The sequence below is a fragment of the Pteropus medius genome, unplaced genomic scaffold, assembly GCF_902729225.1.
Source record: "Pteropus medius unplaced genomic scaffold, Ma_sr-lr_union100, whole genome shotgun sequence".
Taxonomy (NCBI): Eukaryota; Metazoa; Chordata; class Mammalia; order Chiroptera; family Pteropodidae; genus Pteropus; species Pteropus medius.
In genome coordinates, this window is record NW_024355206.1 from 4368338 (window position 1) to 4386366 (window position 18029).

The 18029-nt window shown below is 52.3% G+C and overlaps 1 protein-coding gene across 1 annotated transcript in view; it reads right to left on the reverse strand.

Annotated features, from left to right (window-relative positions):
• AP3B2 (adaptor related protein complex 3 subunit beta 2) overlaps nucleotides 1–18029 on the reverse strand; it is a 37923-nt gene that overhangs the window by 11209 nt on the left and 8685 nt on the right. The window contains exons 5-18 of the mRNA XM_039858501.1: nucleotides 17563–17699; nucleotides 10095–10170; nucleotides 9869–9943; nucleotides 9463–9558; nucleotides 5571–5731; nucleotides 5247–5313; nucleotides 4965–5147; nucleotides 4589–4872; nucleotides 4261–4315; nucleotides 3865–3936; nucleotides 2546–2608; nucleotides 2093–2225; nucleotides 1688–1797; nucleotides 958–1134 (exon numbers count right to left, since the gene is read on the reverse strand). Coding sequence (XP_039714435.1) covers nucleotides 958–1134; nucleotides 1688–1797; nucleotides 2093–2225; nucleotides 2546–2608; nucleotides 3865–3936; nucleotides 4261–4315; nucleotides 4589–4872; nucleotides 4965–5147; nucleotides 5247–5313; nucleotides 5571–5731; nucleotides 9463–9558; nucleotides 9869–9943; nucleotides 10095–10170; nucleotides 17563–17675 — 1665 coding nt within the window. The 5' untranslated portion in view covers nucleotides 17676–17699. The remainder of the gene's footprint in view (nucleotides 1–957; nucleotides 1135–1687; nucleotides 1798–2092; nucleotides 2226–2545; nucleotides 2609–3864; nucleotides 3937–4260; nucleotides 4316–4588; nucleotides 4873–4964; nucleotides 5148–5246; nucleotides 5314–5570; nucleotides 5732–9462; nucleotides 9559–9868; nucleotides 9944–10094; nucleotides 10171–17562; nucleotides 17700–18029) is intronic.

Sequence of the window (18029 nt, forward strand, 5' to 3'; positions counted from 1 at the left end):
GCCCCTGGAGAAGCACACGGGCCACCACCCACAGACTCCCGTGGGATGGCAGAGAGGTCACATTCAGGCTGGCAGGGAAGTCACAGTCTTTAGGTTAAGGCCGTGCTGCTGAACTGAGCTACCTGCCCAGATGCTTTGCTCCAACAGGTGGCAAACTTTTTCTATAAAGGGCCAGAGAGTAATTATTTTAGGCTTTGCAGGCCACATGGACTCTGCTGCAAACAGTCGATTCTGCCATCGTAGCATAGAAGCATCCACAGACAAACAAATGAATGAACGTGCTGTGTCCCAATAAAACTACTTGTAAAAATGGGCAGCAGGCTGGATTTAAGTGAGTGAGGCAGTGAGTATGGGAACTGTCACGGAGCTTGGTATCCTCAACACCTTGAAAAGCTCTGCACACTATACTATATTCTCAGGAGAATCTGCTGGGACAAACTCAGGGAATGCTGGACACTCAAGAGGCTTTTAATATCCTGATTCCAGCTTAGCTGAGCCACATCCGTGGCCTATAGTACCTCTCATAACCTTTCACCAGCCACCCGAACCCAAGCGGAGACTGGCCACGCATCACCAGGTTTTGAGAGGAAGCACAGATCACATCTGGGATACATGTTCTCCCATCAGTGCCTGTCACTGCTGGCCTCTCCCTCAGTCCCACTCGCCTGTGTTCCAAGGGTGGCAGATAGGAACACTCCTGCAGGCAAACTGGAGGTCACAGCCCCAGAGGAGAGACTCTTCAACAGTGGCCACCATCCCTATCAGGCCCTTGGATCTCAAGAGAAGCCACGGACATTGGGGAAACACTGGTTACTGGGCAGACTGGCCATCTGCCCTGAACTCCTCCCTTCAGAAAGAGCTGCTGGAGTTCACAGCCACCTGGTAAGGACCCACAGAAAACTGCCTGGGCCTCTTCCGGGGACAAGAGTGTTTTACGGGGCATCTATCAACCTGTACCTGCTTTGAGTTGGTCAGGTAGAGCTTGGCCGCCAGGTTGATGACCTGCAACTTGACAATATCTTCCTCTGCTGTGAAGGACTTGGCCATCTTCCTCAGGACGTCAGGTGCAATCTTGGGGACATGCTCGCAGTACTCACCGATGAGCCACAGGATGCTGGCTCGGGCCATGGGCACCTGTGGGCGTGGAGGCATTAGGACTGGGGTAAACGTGGCATGTGGGTGAGCACGGCGCCTGCCAGGGAACTGGCCCACTGCATTGCGGGGTTCTCTGGAAACGGGCGTAAGGGGTGGTGGGAGAGAGATTAAAAGGCGTGCATTTCCTGGGCGGCATCTCCCCTCTTCCCCAGAGTTCTGGCTTCTTCAAACCCAAAGTCAGTCGTGGTTGAAAAGACTGACTTTCTGGATCTGTTGTACCCTCAATGCTTTACTGCTACTCTTCCTGAATCTTCAGGAACGTCTTGTTTGAATGTTTCAGTGTGGCAAAAAACACAGGATTTGTCCATCGGCCACCCATCTCGGCTTTGGAGAAAACATGAGTGGGGAGCTCAGTGAGGGATCCCCAAAGGGAAGGCGAATCTTGGGCAATGCGATCACAGTTACATGGTCCCATCTTTCCCCTCTTTCCACCTATAGACCTTTAAGGGCCAATATGGAAGGTTTGAACTTGATTTTCAAATCATGGAAAGGATGCTGTGGTGGGGAGGGGGACATGGGGTTACACGCTAACCTGGATGTTGTCTGTGAGTTTTGCCAAGTGTTTGATGATCTCTCCATGCTGTGCCGGCTGCATCTGCAGCAGCTTCTTAATGACGACCACTGACTCTGCGACCACCAGCTCTGTGGGACGGGAATGAGTGTGTGGACCCCGGGACAGTCAGATGGCCATACACAGGTGGACAGACACACCTGCAATGCCCCCAGGCCCTCGGCTCTCTTCCTCACCCCCCTGCGCTTCTCCAGTGGCTCTCAGAGATGCAGGGACACTTGGACACTTATTGAGGCAGACAGAATGATGGACAGACACCGTGCCCGGATAGACAGGTGGATGCCCACTGGCTGTCAGAGTCAGACACACAGGCAGATACCCATGGTCACCAAAGTTGGACACTCAGACAGATAGATAGACACTCACCATCACGGTTGGACAGCAGCTGCACCAGGCCATTGAGGCAGGTGTCACGGACTCGGCCTATGTTAGTTGCACAGCGTCCAATGGCCTGGATCGTGGCTGCCACGAAGTCCTTGTCCATGCTGCGAATATAGGTCTGTAGGACACCACAACAGAGTGACCCCTAGCAGGCAGTGACCCCTCAGTGACTGCAGGCTTGAGGGTGACCTTCTGGAAAGCTGTCACCCCTCATTTGATGACTCATCACGCCAGAGACTGAACTCTGGGAGAGGGAGTGACACCTTTACCTGTCACCCCGTGATTCCTTGGCCCAAAGCCAGCAGAAGGCATTGGGAGGGGACCTAAGATAAGGTTCTCTGCTTTGGACCCTTTAGAGAAGGTGTGACCCACAGGACGATTCCCGCTGCACACAGGAGCTCCTGGGCCCCTCTGCCTGGGCGCTGCCTTGGCCCATACCTGGAATTCCCGCAGGACCGTAGGGATGTTGGTCTCATTGGCCAGGTTGGTCAACACTTCCAGCTGCAGGGGAGGGAGAATGGGCTTTCTGTGCTTTCACGGCCCGACATTCCAAACACGCTCCACAGACCGGAAAACACTCCTCGGGGCGGTCCTGCAGCATCCTCAGACTCACGAGGGAACTGGCAGATCACGACACTTGTCCAGAATGCAGGACCCCTCTGCCCCGTCAAGGGGCTCCCTGACACAGCGCACTTACGGCGTGATTGCGTCGCCTCTCCACTGCCACTGAAAACTCGCAGCCTCCTACTGCTTCTAAGATAAAGACGGATGTCCTTACCTCGGTCTGTAAGTCCCTGAATGATCTGACCACTGTCCCCCTCTCATCTCCGGCCACTCCCCCTTGCCCTCTACGCCCCAGTCACACACAGGCCCTTCGTCAGACCCCTTCCTACCTCAGGGCCTTTGCATATGCTGTTCTTCCCACTCCTGTCCCTGCCTTTACCTGGATAATTCGTGTTCACTCCTCAGCTGAGCTCAAGCCTCACCTCCTGAAGGGCAACTTCCCTGACACCAGATGAGATCATGTCCTCCTATTTAATGCTTTTATAGCTCTCTGCACTGCTCCTTCATACCACGTCTCACACATGGACTTTGCCATTTGTTTTGTGACTAACCGCTCAGTGCCTCCTCCTCATCCCAACTAGATGGTAAGCCCCGCCAGGGCAGGCTGCCCGATCAGTTCGTCTTCCCTCGTACCCTTATCTCTAGCTATGTGACTAAGTTCAGAAGGGCTAGGAGGAACTGCTGCCAAATGAAATTAGTCACTAATGAGGAGGCCGAGTAGGAATGGAATGGGGGTACAGGCTGCTGCCACTTTGTCGGTGGGCATAGGTTCCCGTGAACGTCTGAGGGGGTAGGTCTGTGGGGGCAATAACACTGTGAGTGGAGGACAGAGACTGCATTGGGAAAGTATGAATTTTAAAGTCATCAGAACTGACTTTGGGGTAGTTACCTTACTTCCCTGGGACACATTTTAGTAAAACGGAGATTATGTATACTTTCTGAGCTTATTATGAAAATCAGGTCACTTCATATGTGAAAAGTGGCAGGTATCTAACAGGTCTAGGCAGAGGGCATTTCCCTTCCTTGTCCCTGACTCTCGCTAGGCTGGCTTCCTGAGAAAACACTTCTGGCTGGGGTGGCCATGGGCTCAGCCCCAGAAATAGGCACTGAGGTGGCCACCTGTGGATATGAGTGGGTCTATGGGTGTGAGGGAGGGACGCAGAAAGGCTGCACCACTTCTGTCCATCACTCACCTTCAGGACCTTGATCTGGGTGGGGTCGGTAGACCTGATGTAGAAACTCTTCAGGTAGGGCTCAAACATACCCTGGCACAAGAGAGCTCGCATCAGCCCTCTCTTCCAGAGCCATCCCTCCCCTGCTGGGGCCCAGTATCCTCCCTGCCACATCTCCGCCCTCCCATCCTCGATTCTCCCCTCCTCCCTTTCAGATCCGGCAGGGTCTTTCTTCACTGGGCTTTCCTCCCTCTGCAGCCCTCGGGATCCAGGCCTGCCCTCTCCACTTGCATCTGGGGTCGCCCCTTCACCACGCTGCACCGCCAAGCACTCCCCCAGCCTGCTTTCCCCAGAACCCCTAGGGCCCACAGGAGCCACCCCTCTGACTGAGAAGGCCGGCCTCGGTCCCCTGCTCACCCGGCGCTTGATGGACATGGTGGCCACATTCTGAAGCACGACATACTGCACCTCACTGCGGGGAGGACGGTCAGAGGTATCCCGGCCCCTCAGATGGGGCGAGGGCAGAGGGTGGGGAATGGGAAGTGGACCAAATAGGAGAGAGAAGAGGACCGATGTGGGGAGGGCACCAGTGGTCAGGCAGAGCTGGGGTCAGTGCGCGGGGCGGAGGGGTTGGTGGGGAGGGGAGGGGTTAGGGTGGGGACGGTGGGGTACATGATGTGCCCAGGGTCTTGCAGTGGGGCAGGGCCAATCCCAGGCTGTGGGTGGGCCTGGGACCGGCACGCACCTGTGGCTGCGCAGCAGGCGCACAAGGGCCTTGGCGATGACGCCCACCTCCGCCTTGGGCGCCAGGTGGAAGTAGAGCTGCGCCACCGCCATGACCACCGCGGCACTGCGGCTCTGCAGCAGCGGCTTCGTGTTGCGCAGCAGCAGCCGGTGATCCGGGTCCATAACATAGGGCTTCCGGGTGGGCAGCGTCGCGGCAGCCGCCTCCTCCGATCCTGGGCCCTTGGCCTCATCCTCCTCTGAGCCATAGAAGGCTTTCTCGGGGTTCTCCTCCAGCAGGGATTCCTTTGGGGAGACAAGCGGGGCAGGAGGTGCCTCCTCTCGGTGACCCTCCTTCCCCACGCTGCGGGCGAGGGTTGGGGGCCCAGCGCACTCACGTTCTGCGTGGGGCTCAGGAACTGCGTGCGCGCGTAGCGGGTGAGCATGCTGATGATGACCACCTGACCCCACTCCTCCACGTCGATGAGCAGGTTACAGAGTTTCCGGTAGTTCTTGTGAATCAAGTCGATGCGCTCCGGACACACCTCCTCGAAGGCCATCACCACGCTGCCCGCCACCAGCTGAGAAGTGGGCAGGGGCAGGAGGGGGTCAACGGAAGGGCTGAAGGGTCTCTCCATGGCCACTTTCCACCACCCATCCCTGTGTGCCCTTGTACACACCGTGGTCTTGTCGGCCAGAAGCTTCTCGATGACCTCTATCAACTGATCCTTCTGGTCAGAATCCAAACTGAGGTAGAAACTGTTGAGAGGGATTTGCCCCGCGCCCCATCTGCCCAAGCTGTGCTCACCTCCCTCATTCAACCCTATTCTTAGAGAGGTGCGAGCCGCCACCTCCACAGTCCTCAATCTGTCAGTTCCCCAAACTGTCTTAAACCATGTAAAGAGTAAATAAAAGCCGGCCTGCCAGACTTGGGAGAGGACAAAGGTGGGCTGGGGGCTTGCGAACCACACTCCTGAGAAGTGGAGGGCAGGGCTGGGCCATACCTGTAGAGTTTGGGGATGGCATGGGCAGCCGTTTTCCGCACATAGGGTGACATGTCCGAGGCAGCTTCCTTGATTGCCAGCATCATGATAGGCACTATGATGGGCACACGGATGCTAGAGAGGACGCGGAGGGCACTGGCACGAATCAGCTGGTTGGGATCCTAAGGGCAGAGGTAGAGGCAGAGCCATGAGAGGCCACCCGCGTGAAACTGTCCCTAGCTTCCTGCCTCCTGTCCTGAGCCTGGATGATGTGCCAGTGTTGCTCAAGGGCACCGATTCTTGGCTCTGGCTGCAGAAATCTCACACCTGAACAGGAATGGCAATGGGCTGCTTCACTTTTAGGAAGAGTAGAAAGCTTTCAAAACACCAAAAGTTCCTTAGAGGAGAACATAATACGACTTTAAAGATGGCAAACTCTCATCGTTTATTTAATGTACTTCATTAAATCTGTGACTTGTTTTAATTTTACCTTTTCATTTTAAGAGAATAAAAAAAAAATGTTCTCAAATTAAAAATAAATAAATAAATAAAAATTTAAAAATGCCGAAAGTTCCTGAAACACTTCCTGTCCATTAAGGGTGTGTGTCTGTCTTTGTGTTTATGGCGGAGGTGACTACCGGCAAGTGCAAGATGGCCTCCCTTCCTGAGAGTTCATCCTCGCATTCCTCTCTCCCGAGAGCCTCTCGCAAGGGGCTCTTCCTCTTCTTCCACATCACTTCCTATACACCTAAGAAGCGCCTTAGACAGTGCATTGTAATTGAGGCATTACGACATCAGCAGCTGTAAATTACTGTTCATCTTGGACAATGGAGAGGTGCTGGGACACTAATGGGGAGATGCTACCCTGATTTTCAAAAATGGGGAGAGCCACAAAATCATGGGTGAAAATGATGGTAATCCCTGTCAAAATTCTGGAATTATTTTTTAAACATACGGTTTACAGGCACTTATTTAAAAAGCAGGAGTCTATTTTCTTAGAGTCGAACTATATATCTCATCTACTGCTAAAACCTATTTTCCTTTTTTAAAAAATTTTATTTGGAAACGATTATGGATTCACAGAAAGTTACCCTAAATCTATTTTCCTTTTTGATAGGGTAACTGGGCTGGTAGATATTGACATTACGTATCTTGACTTCAGCGAGGTCTTTGTGGGAGTCTCCCATAGATGTCCTTGACTGCCATTTTTGATGCAGGCCTCTTGTTTCATTGACCAGGTAAACATTTTAAAAGCAGAATTCATGTCTATTTCACTTCTGCATCACCATAGCCTTTTGCACATGAGAAGTGTTAAGAAATGTGTTTGCTATTGAATAAGATCCTTCCAAAAGAGATGGGAAAATACTGGTCACTGTACAGTTAGGTGGATCAATAACTTAAACATACTTGGGGAAAGTTTAGTAACAGATCCGTGTCAACCTGGAACTATGAAATGCCATGGGACTCAGTCTGCTGCCCTGATCTGAACAGCTTATCAACATGCTGGAGGAAGACACACAATCAGGAAGTCAAAAATTAAGATTCAGAAGCACCCTGGCTCGGACCCTGTGCTAAACCGATAAAATTAAATACAGTAGATCCATAGGGGACTCAAGGGACCAATTGCATGAAGACAGGATGTAGGGAGACCTAGATTAGCTGCTTGCCAACCGGAGGCTTGTCTGAACTGAATCAACCATATTAGTGGGTTAAGAATGCAAACACAGCCTCACCATGTGCTTATAAAAAGAAAGGAGAACGCTGGATGGAAATGGTCCTAATGTGCAGGAGAGCCCAAAATCAACAAAAAGAAAATGAGTTTTAGAGGAACACATATATAATATGATATCATTTACAAGACAATAATATATATATTATTTAGGAATATGGAAATAATAAAAGAATACAAACATGCATATGAATTTTACATGGGAAGATATAGAGGGATCTTTAGCTGTTTAATGAATGTTTTGTTTCTTATGCTGGATATATATATTCATTGTATTTATGTCTTTTATGAGTCCGAAATAGACTAAAAAATCACAGCTATGGAGGTTTCAACATAATATTAACAGTTAAAAAAAAAAATTGTAGTTGTCTTAGGATAGAGCAAATTATCTTATGAAAGAATGAGGTCTCCATCCCTGGAGATGACCTGTGACTGTGAGAAATGGTCTAAAGCAAAGGTCGGTACTATAGCCCTTGGGCCAAATCTGTCTTCTGCCTTTTTTATAAATAAAAATTTATCAGAACCTCACCATACCCACTCAACTATGGCTGCTTTTCACACTGCAAAGGCGAAGCTGAGTACTTGCATGGCTGAGACCGCATGGCCTGTGCGTTACTATCTGGCAGGGCACAGAAAAAGTTTGCTGCCCACTCTTCTAGAGAAATCACTGCATTGAGTTGAACTAATGAGTTCTGGTTTTCTAAAAGGAGAAAAGACTGTAGAAACTACAGGTAAATGTAAAATCTGCCTGTGCAAAAATTCCAGAGTGGTTCCAATAAGATGATTTCACCCTGATTCAAACCAAAAGATTACCTGCCAATCTGAGATAGATCCTTATGGTTTTTGACTTTTAAAAATAAGCTAGCACAACGTGTGGCATAGAGCTATCCAAGTATTTGCTGAGTGAATGAATGAATGATATGTGCCGGCACCCTTGCTTTCCATCCCACCGCAGAGCAGCAGATGTTGTCAGCCCTTCCTGCCGGCCATTGCAGACTGAACTGGGCCCAGATGTGGGTGGTCAATTCTCAGTCTGCTCAGCAACCTACGGAATCAGCGGGGCATGAAAAGATGAGCTGGACCTTTCAGAGTCCCTCTCGCGGAATGTGAACTAAATGTGTGGGAAGACGAGGGGAGTTAATGGTTGTAATGGGAGCTGAGAACTCTGGTGTGGAGAGAGACGAGAATGGCAGTGATGTTGCTTCTTTACCCTTGAGATATCTTCTAACCAGGGGAAGCACCCAGTAGAGACTATCATGCTGCATTTCATATGCAAAAACAAGATGTGAGAATATTCAGTTTTAATAGCATGGGGAGGATTCAGCCTCCACTCCAGCTCTAAAGAACTTGACTCCTCCCACTGTCGCTTCCCTTAGGCGATTTTAATTCCTGCCTGCCTCAAAGAGCTGAGCCACAATAGATGGGATCCAGGTCTTTAAAAATGGCTCTTTTGCATAACACTGGGGCATCTGAAACAAGTCTGCTTCTCTTCCTGGTGCTAAACAACAACGAGCTTGTCCCAACTCTCCGGGAATAACGGGCAGTACTGAACTTCCTGAAAAACACCTGTCATAAGTTTCCGTCTGCTGCACTGACTTTCAGACCCAGCCTTGGCATCTGAGGCAGGCCTCCTGCATGGTCAACTTTGCTGTTTTCCTCTTGGCTGGCACTCGTTGTTTTCAGCAAACCTTTTTGTCCTCCTTACCAAGTTCCAGGCGAAAATGTTCCAAAGTCTTTGTTCTCTACAGACACCTAGACTGGGTGAGCCTGGCAGTGCTCTGACACCCACAGGTGAGGAACCAGGTAGCAGCTCCCTCCAAGAGATTCCGCCTTAAGGAGCCTGACTTCTGCCTGGCTGTGGGCCAGGGTTCCTTTATACCAGTGGGGGTGAGGGCCAACGGGACCCACTGTCAGGCGCTCAAGGGGTTCATATTTGAGGCAGTCATTACCACGGGCTCCTCAGAGGAGGGGAGACACAGCCTCGGCACTCACTTCATCTGGCATGCCCCTTCCGAGCTGGCTTCCACCCCGAGAGGGTCTGGCTGGTCCTTTCCTCTGACTCTGACCCTCCCAACCTAAGGCAGGCAGGAAAGGGCCTCCAGAGCCTTCCTCCCAGGCTCTGGCCCACTCCTCCCATAGAGCACAGTGAGGCCCAGGCCTTGGGAGGTACCTGAGACCACTAACCTTTAGGCCACGCTGGAAGGTGGAAATGGACAGCAAGGCCAGGTCTTGCTGCTCCTCAGCATAGCGTACCAGGTACACGTAGACAAGTTTCTTCACCTGGGGGACAGCAGGTTTCTTAGGAGGGATGGTGCCCCACCCTGTGAGATGCCATCACCCCAGCTGGCTGTGATCCATGGGGACAAATTCCTCCGGGGGAGGAGGGGTGGGCATCCCAAGTATACCCCACCTTCACTCTGATCCACACCTAGTTCAAGGATATGTGGATAGTGTTTCTTCCTGGACTAGGGCCATTTCTGAGCAGGTTGGTCACCCAGGGGCCAGATGGTTCCCTTCCTCACCCCCGACCAGCTCGAGTGTCTTCTTGGTGGAGGTGGGTATGACAGACCCCTCACTGGGGAGTGCTTACCTCTATGTTCTTACAGGCCACGTTCTTGACCACGGCGGGGAACAGGTCTGAGGCGTTCTTTCCCCGGGCAATCATCTGAGTGGTGGGGTCAAGGTCAGGGGAGAAGGAGAAGGGAGAAAGCCAGCTCTTAATAGTAGGAGGTGCACAAGGGGCCAAGGAGAGCTGCTCTTTGAGCCCAGGCCCTTCCCCCAAGGAGGTCCCCTCCCTGCCCCTCCCTGCTCCTCACCGCCACTATCCTCTTCATGGCCTCCAGCTTGAGGGAATCCTTGTTGGTGTCCAGCATCTCCTTCAGGTCGTCATGCCTGGCGAGAGGCACAAGGGGTCAGCTGAAGGCACAGAATGGGGGTGGGGCTATTACTTAGGAGGATCCAGGCAGAAAGAAGGGACACAGGAAATGGCAAGGTGGCCCTGCCGACACCTCAATTTTGGACTTCTAGCCTCCCAAACTGTGAGACAATAAACTTCTGTTGTTTTAAGCCACCCAGTTTGTGGTACATTGTTACAGTCCTGGGAAACTAATACAGCCAGGGACATAGAGCCAGGAGACAGAGGAAGGGTCTGGGGTGGGAAAGGTGAAGACTCTGCCCAGGAAATGGCCAGCTGGATGGATGAGAAGGAACTTGCGCCAGTGGAAAAGAGGTGGCTGTCAAAGCAAGACCAAGATGCCCTTGCCCTACACTGAGTGTGCTCCCAGGCCCTGAACCCACAGACTGAGCTGACTCCAAGGACGGGATGGGTCCCAGACACTCATAACAAAGGCCAGACCTATCCCTCAACATTCAATGGCCATTCAACCCTCATGGGAGAAATAAATGAAGATTTGAATAAATGACCAAGGAGAATAAAAGTAGTCCCCAAGCCAATACATAGATTTCATGCAATGCCCACTGAAATTTCAACAGAAGCATTTAGTCAAACTTCATGAAGTGACAGTAAAATTCATCTGGAAAAGGAAAAAAAAAAAAAAAAATAGGTAGTAACTCCAAAGACTATTTTAGGGAAAAGAAGAGAACAATGGAACAGTGACACACAACTCATTTTACCGGAATTTAAAATGCAAACTGTGACAATGATAAAAGATCTATAGTACTAGATTAAAAATAGAGTCAAAGGGGGACACTTCACAAGTGGATCTAAATTAATGTGTTAGTAACAAATAACACACCAATGGAAGAAAGATTCCCCCTCCCCCAATAAACGCTGTTTGGACAACAGGCAGGCAGCAAAAAACTTAACTTGTATACATATTTCACACCAAAATAATTTTCACATTTATTTGTTAAATTACTTTAAAATATGGAAGAGGAAGGGGAATTTTTTTTTATCTTTGAGGTCATGACATTATCAGTAACAAGATGGCTAAATTTTTTTAACTTTAGTATATAAAAACTACATTTAAGAAAAAAAATAAGGCAACTGTATTCATTTGCTGTGGCTGTGGTAACAAATGACCACTAACTGGGTGGCTTAAGCAACAAACTTATTTTCTTACAATTCTGCAAGCTAAAAAGTCTGAGATCAAGGTGTCAGTGGGGTTTCTCCTGAGGCTTTTCTCCTTGGCTTATAGGTGGCTGTCTTCTCTCTGAGTGTGTCTGTGTCCTCATCTCTTCTTATAGGGACACTAGCCATACAGGATTAGGGCTCACCCTAATGACTTCATTTCAACTTAATTACTGCCTTGAGGGCCCTATGTCCAAATACAGTCCATTCTGCTTTATTAGAGGTTAGGGCTTCAACGCATGAATTTGAGAGGGAAAGAATTTAACCCATAACAGCAACAAAAGGAAAAATATTTAGGATATGGTGAAAGTTTAATAATCAAAACAGATAAAGTACTGATATAAATTTATAGGGCCCATATCCAGCTTTCACTGTCAGGGCTGCTGCAAGCCCATCGCCAGCTGCCTGCCCCTCCAGGTAGACACTACCCTGAGCTGTTGCTCCCCACTCAGCGAATAGGTCATGGGTTGGTATTCTTGGCCAGGTACCCTTGTGCAGTGAACAACCTGCCCAACCACACTCAGAGGTCCCCGGGGCCGGTGGTCAAAGAAGTGAACAAAGAATTGTGAATAAACCCGTAGGAAAACGTGTCTACACACAATTGACAGAGCTGTGGGCCAACAGATGCGCTCATATGTTGCCAAGACAACTCCGAAATGTGGTAACCAACTCTGTGTGGGGCCCTGCACATTCTCCAGTCTCCCAAATGACACTCTGATAGCCCGCAGCTTCTGTCCAGGCTTGAGAACCCAGCCTGGAGAACTATCACCAAAGGTAGAAATTAAAAAGCAGTGTGTGCAAACTTAGTCACAGGAGCGAAACATTTAGAAACCATAGAAAAAATCATAAGCTGGGGATAGCAATATAAGGAATGAGAAAAGTGTGACAATAGTCATAAAGAGGCCAATGCGGCTGCTGCTGAGGCTGAGAAATGAGTAAGTGACAAATGCTAAGAGGAAAAGAGGAATCAGAAATCTCACATACCTAGTCACAGGGCTGCGTTTTGTAGACATAACTGAGCACTTAACAGATAAAAACAGAAAAGACAAAAGGGGTGCTCAGAATTCACGTTCCAAGCATGTTAGGAAGTGTCTCCTGAAGAGAGTTTTGATGGAAAGCAAAGTAGAAAGATGATGCCTTCTAGAACACAGAGGCCTTGCTGGCTGTCAGGCGAATGCAGAAGATATCCAGCCCTTCCTGTCGATCTAAATCTCTACTACGTGGCAGGCGAGGGAGAATGCCCCCAAACCAGAAGACATCTTCTCCTCCCCCATGGCCAAGCCAGGTCCAGAGCACAAGCACCTCATCACTCTCCCAAATGCAGACCAGGGGGGTCAGGTCCTAGGGGGCCTGAGCTCAGGACAACGGTGGTATAGACAGTGGTACAGACCACTGAGCTCAGCTTGGGCAGTTCCAAGGGTCCGGGAAAAATGACGGAGCTGGGCACCACCTGCCCCAATACACAAACGGAACCCAATGCACCCCAGGGTCTTCTCTACAGATGCCCCACGGTCACCTTTCACCCCAGAGACACCTACACAGCCCAATACCATCACCAAATGCCAGAACTGCCCATATGTACCACAGACACTCCTATAAACCCCAGACATACTTGCGCCCCACAGACACTCAGAACCCTGAAACACATATGCCTCCAGACCCATACAATCCATACATACACCCATAACCCCACCTCCACCCCCCGCCCACAACCCCATAGAAACACTGTCATAGGCACATACACCACACAGGTACTTCCTTCAAAAACAGTCTCCACATATACCTCCCCCTGCCACACACACCTACAGACACACACATGTCTAACCTCCACACACCTATGACACCCCCAAATCCATACCTACATTCCTGAGCCTTATGCTCACAGACCTCTCCATGCTCCCCCACGCCCTCACAGATGCGTCCCACACAGATACACACCATCTCACACACACACACCCATCTCACACACACACACACACACACACACACACACACACACACACACACTTTTCTGACAACCTCGTTCACCAAAATGGCCACTGGCCTCCTCCTTGAGATTTTTGATGATAAATTTAGGCTTCTAAGATAAAATATACCCAGCCTCATGGATCCTGTGACCTCCCGTGAGGGGTCAGGTTGGTGTCCTTGCCTGTCACCCTGGGGTGGCTTCCCTGGGAGCAGTGGGAGTTAGCCATCTAACTATGAGTGTTCTCTAAAGCAGTTCCTCACACCCAGGTGTCCTCGCCACACGCACGAATGCCACAGACCTTTGTCAAATGCACACACCCGCAGGTCCGCGCCGGGGCACCCTACTGCTCTCACTCACTCGGCTGGGTGAACACGCTTCAGGCCCGAGGGCTCCAGGCCCTGGGCCAAGGAGGTCGAGCAGGGCCCGCTGGGCGTACAGCACAGGCAGGACTGCCAGATACCCAGTGACACAGATGGCAACCCCCTCCTGGGGTGAGACACCCTGAGCCTCTCATCCTCACTCCCACCAGCTCACGTTCCCCAGAGGGAGAGGAAGGGACAGAGGCACAGCAACACCCCGAGGCCATGAAACGTTACTCTTGGTCAGGTCCCCAGGTCCCCTTACACTTGCTCACTCTGACTTGACCCCTGGCCTGGCCTGAGGGGCTGAGTGGAGCCAGCTGGGGGTAAAGCATGGCATTCGAGGCCAATGGTGCTCACCTCCTCTGATGTCCACCTGCCTCCCTCCCCTCACCGCACCAGTTCCAATTCACGAGCCAGGAGAGGCTGGCAAACTGTGTATGAGCTTCAGCCTGTCCTCACACCGCACCTGGAGCCCAGTCTAGCCACCAGGGCCTGAGGCAAGGAAAAGGTCAGTGTGAGACCTCAACCCAAAGACACTTCATGATCCTCCTCCTCTCGGGCTCCAGGGAGTTATGCCCCTCATTACCCCCACTCGTATTCTTGGTCCCCATACTGTGTCCCCTGACCCACTCTTACCCACCCCACCGGGACCTGAAATGCCAGCCCAGGCCTCCTGCTCCTGGGGAGGTGGGACTGGAGGAGTCTGGGCTGAGTGGCAGCTGGGTGGGGCCCCTGCGGGTTCCTCTGTACCGTAGTGGCTGGCTCTGACTCTGGCCTTGGCCAGGCTCCGGGCAAGGTCCTTCCAGAGACGCTTCTGGGGTTGTGTCTTCCTCTGGTGCCTGCAGCCACCGAAGCTCCTCAGGCTGTAAGGCCTGGTACCAGGGTGGGGGCCCACCTTCGGGTGCCAGCACGGGGCTGGCGGCCTCCTGATCGGCCGCACAGGCCCTTCTGGACCCTGGCCTCATCACGGCCCCTGGCAGCTGCAGGAATCGCTGCATTGGGCACCAGGTCCCGCTCTGGGATGGGACTGACCTGGCCAGGGAGCTGGGGATGCCTGTTACTGTCACCAGACAGCTCGCCCCCGAAACTCAGAAACCAGACACTGGCAGGGTGAGAGGCTCTGGTTTCCTCTTCACTGCTCAGAGACAAGGACTCAGGAGGGGAGGAGACTGGGGACTAAGCCAAGCCCCAATCCCCGGGCAGGAGGCTAGGGGCTGCGGAGCTGATCCAGACAGAGGCGAGAGGTGCCCTGTCCCCTCCACTCCCAGGCCACGGCCGGACCTCTGCCTCCCTAGAACTTCTCTTCCTCAGACATCTTGCACATTCCTCACTCTGACCTGAACCCTCTTGTCTCACTTTCCTCCCTACCTGGCCTGAGCCCCCCAGATCATCCCTCCAACTACTCACTTGGCCCTCTCGTCCTCGCTGCCCCCCTGCCAGGGGTGGGTGGCTTTATTCACGGTTAGTTCAAAACCCCTTGGCCAGCCTCAAGTTCCCACCCACAGCCTTGCCTTAGATAAAATCCCCCACAGCTCCCGAAGGTCTGTGCTCTCCTCGCGTCCTGCCCTCCTCGCAGCCCGGCCGGTCCTCCCATCCAGCCCCGTGAGCCTCCCCTCCCATCACTGGGGGGCTGGCTGCACTTCCGTCCACCCCCGCCAGCTTCTCCCACTCTGCTGCTTCCTCTCCATCACAGTGAAACTTGCTCCGGGCTCTCGATCCTAACGCACAAACAAAAACAAAAATGAACCCGGAAACAGTGTTCTCCTCCGGCAGCTCTTTCCCTCTTTCCCCTTTCCAGTCGAACTTCTTGAAGGCAAAATTCCCATTCACAGGGGTTTTACTCATTCAGCTTCTAGTCACGTAACTATTCACTTTAATCTAGCTTGAGATGCTGATTAGAACTGAGGGCTCAGGGGTCATGATGTCTGCAACTTATATGATTCAGCCGAAAATATGTTATGATTCGATGGCTAGATAAAGCAAATTTGGCACCATGTCAACAACGGTTGGAGCTAGGTGAAGGGTATACATATATTTATTGTATTACTTATTCAGCATTTCTGTAGGTTTCAAAATTTTCATAATAGAATATTGGGGGGAAACAACCTAGCTCTTCCGATGACTTTGCCAGAACTGGTCTCTCAGGGCAAGAGGTAGTGAATAGAGCAGGGAGGGGTTGACCTGCGTTTTGTCAAATCAATGCTCACAAATTTTTTTCCTTGTCTGACCTGACCTCAATGGGCACTGACACTACTGATGGCTTCCTTCTTCTTGGAATATTTTATTTTCCTGTTGCCTTTCGGTTTACTTTCTCTCAGTTACCTTGAAACACTTTCCCCCCTGCTCTCTGGTCACCTCTAATGTTGGTGTCTTCAGGGGTCCTACCTGTGACCTCACTACACTTGTACACTCTGCTTGGGTTAATTTTCACTTTCTTACATGGCTTTAATATTCTCTGTCCCTCTCTCTCTTCCCTGGAATCCAAATCTTAATCTCCACCTACCAACTGGACTAGAATGTTCTGACTTTATAATCTCAGCATGCCCAAAGCTGGGCTCAACGCTCTTTTCCACAAATTTACACTGAACAGCACCACCATCTATCCAGCGGCAATAACTAGCAATTTGGGGGTATCATCCCTGTCTTCTCCCAGCCTCTTCCTCTCACTTCTCTTCCAATCAGTCATCAGGTCTGTGGCTTCTACCTCCTTAACAGCCCTCAAGTCCTCTACCCTTCCTCTACTCTAGGCCATCACCAGATCACCTCCCTCCGCCCCCACCAACTTCAATACTCCATACTCACTTGTCTCCTGCTCAGTCCCACACACCCTCCAATCTCTTCTCTACAATCCAGCCCGAGATCCTTCTAAAATGCAAATCTGACATCGACCTGCTTAGAAACCTTCAGCAGCCCCCCAAAAGGCATTTCCCCACCCTCCTTTCTAGTTACTCCAGTGGTTTGCACAGTGATTCTGGCCACACTGCACCTGTATCTACAGACCTGTCAAATGGCTCTCCTTCACCTCCTCACCTTCCAACACTCCCGCCTGCCTGGAACATCCTTACGTCTCCCCTCTCCTGGGCCAGGGACCAGCTCCTCCACCCTTCCCACTATCCCCACTAAACTGACTTGTCACCGACAGATTCCTCTTCTTCGCTCCCTTCTAGAGCAACTTGAAGACAAGCACTGTTTCATGTTCACAGCTGTATTCAGAGACTAGGACAAGACTCCACGTAGTAGGCCCCTAAATATACTTCAGAATTTACTAAGAACGAAGGAATAAGGCAGAGCTGGGGTCCGGGGAAGAGGCGCATTAAGGTGGGGTTGAACCATAGGAGGAAGGCGCCACGTAAGAGCCCGGGATGAAAACGTGGGTACAAGAATGAGGGGAAATGGATTTGTAGGAGGAGCCAGGCCTGGGAGGCTCTGACTCTGTACCCCTGGGTGGCCTTCCTCCAGGACTCTGACCTCTCCCCACGTTCTTTTGGAGCCACTTAGCCAGCCGGGAAAAAAGGCTGGGAGCCCGTAATCCAAACCTACGGAAAAACCCCTGGAGCAGGGACGATCAGTCCACCAGGCAAAGAGCTGGCTGGCCCATCCCCCACAGCCTTCAACCCACTTCCCAGACGCCAAGTCGGCCCCTCGGGCGGGGTGCTGGCGGCGGGGACAGGATCAGGAGGCCCGGCCCGCCGCGGGAGGTGGCTGCGGCCTTCCGGTCGCGCGGCCGGGGCGGGGCCTGAGCTGGGCCTGGCTGGCGGGCCGGGCGCTGTCCATGGTGCCGGAGCGCGTCTGCGAAGGCTGGGCGCCGGCGCGGGACCTGGGAGGCCTCAGGCCCCTGCCCACCCTCTGGGCGGCTCCCTCACCGCTTGTAGTCGGAGGAGAAGATGCCACCGCTCGCTGGGTCGTGGCCGTACTCGGGCTCCCCGGGACCCGCGGAGCCGCCCTTGTCCTCGCTGTAGGCAGGGGCGGCCGACATGGGGTGGCCGGGGTGCGGCGACGGCCGCAGAGGAAGGGAGCGCAGGCGGGAAGGCGAGGTCGGCGGCGCCGCGCGCTGCGCTCTGCAAAGGCCGCAGTCTGCGGAGGCGCAGGCAGCGCGCGGATTTATCAATCAGGGCCGCGCGCAGAGGTTCTTAAAGGCGCCCGGCCCGGGGGGCGTGTCCGCAGAGGGCCCGCCCCGCCCCAACCCCTCGCAAATCCACCCCTCCGGGAAGGACCGTGCCGACCCTTTAACGCGAGGGACTGATGCACCTCCAGGTCTGGGGGTGGGTGGAGGCGCCCGGACTGATGATGGAACAGCCTTCCAAGGGATGCAGGTCCCCTTCACCCCCCT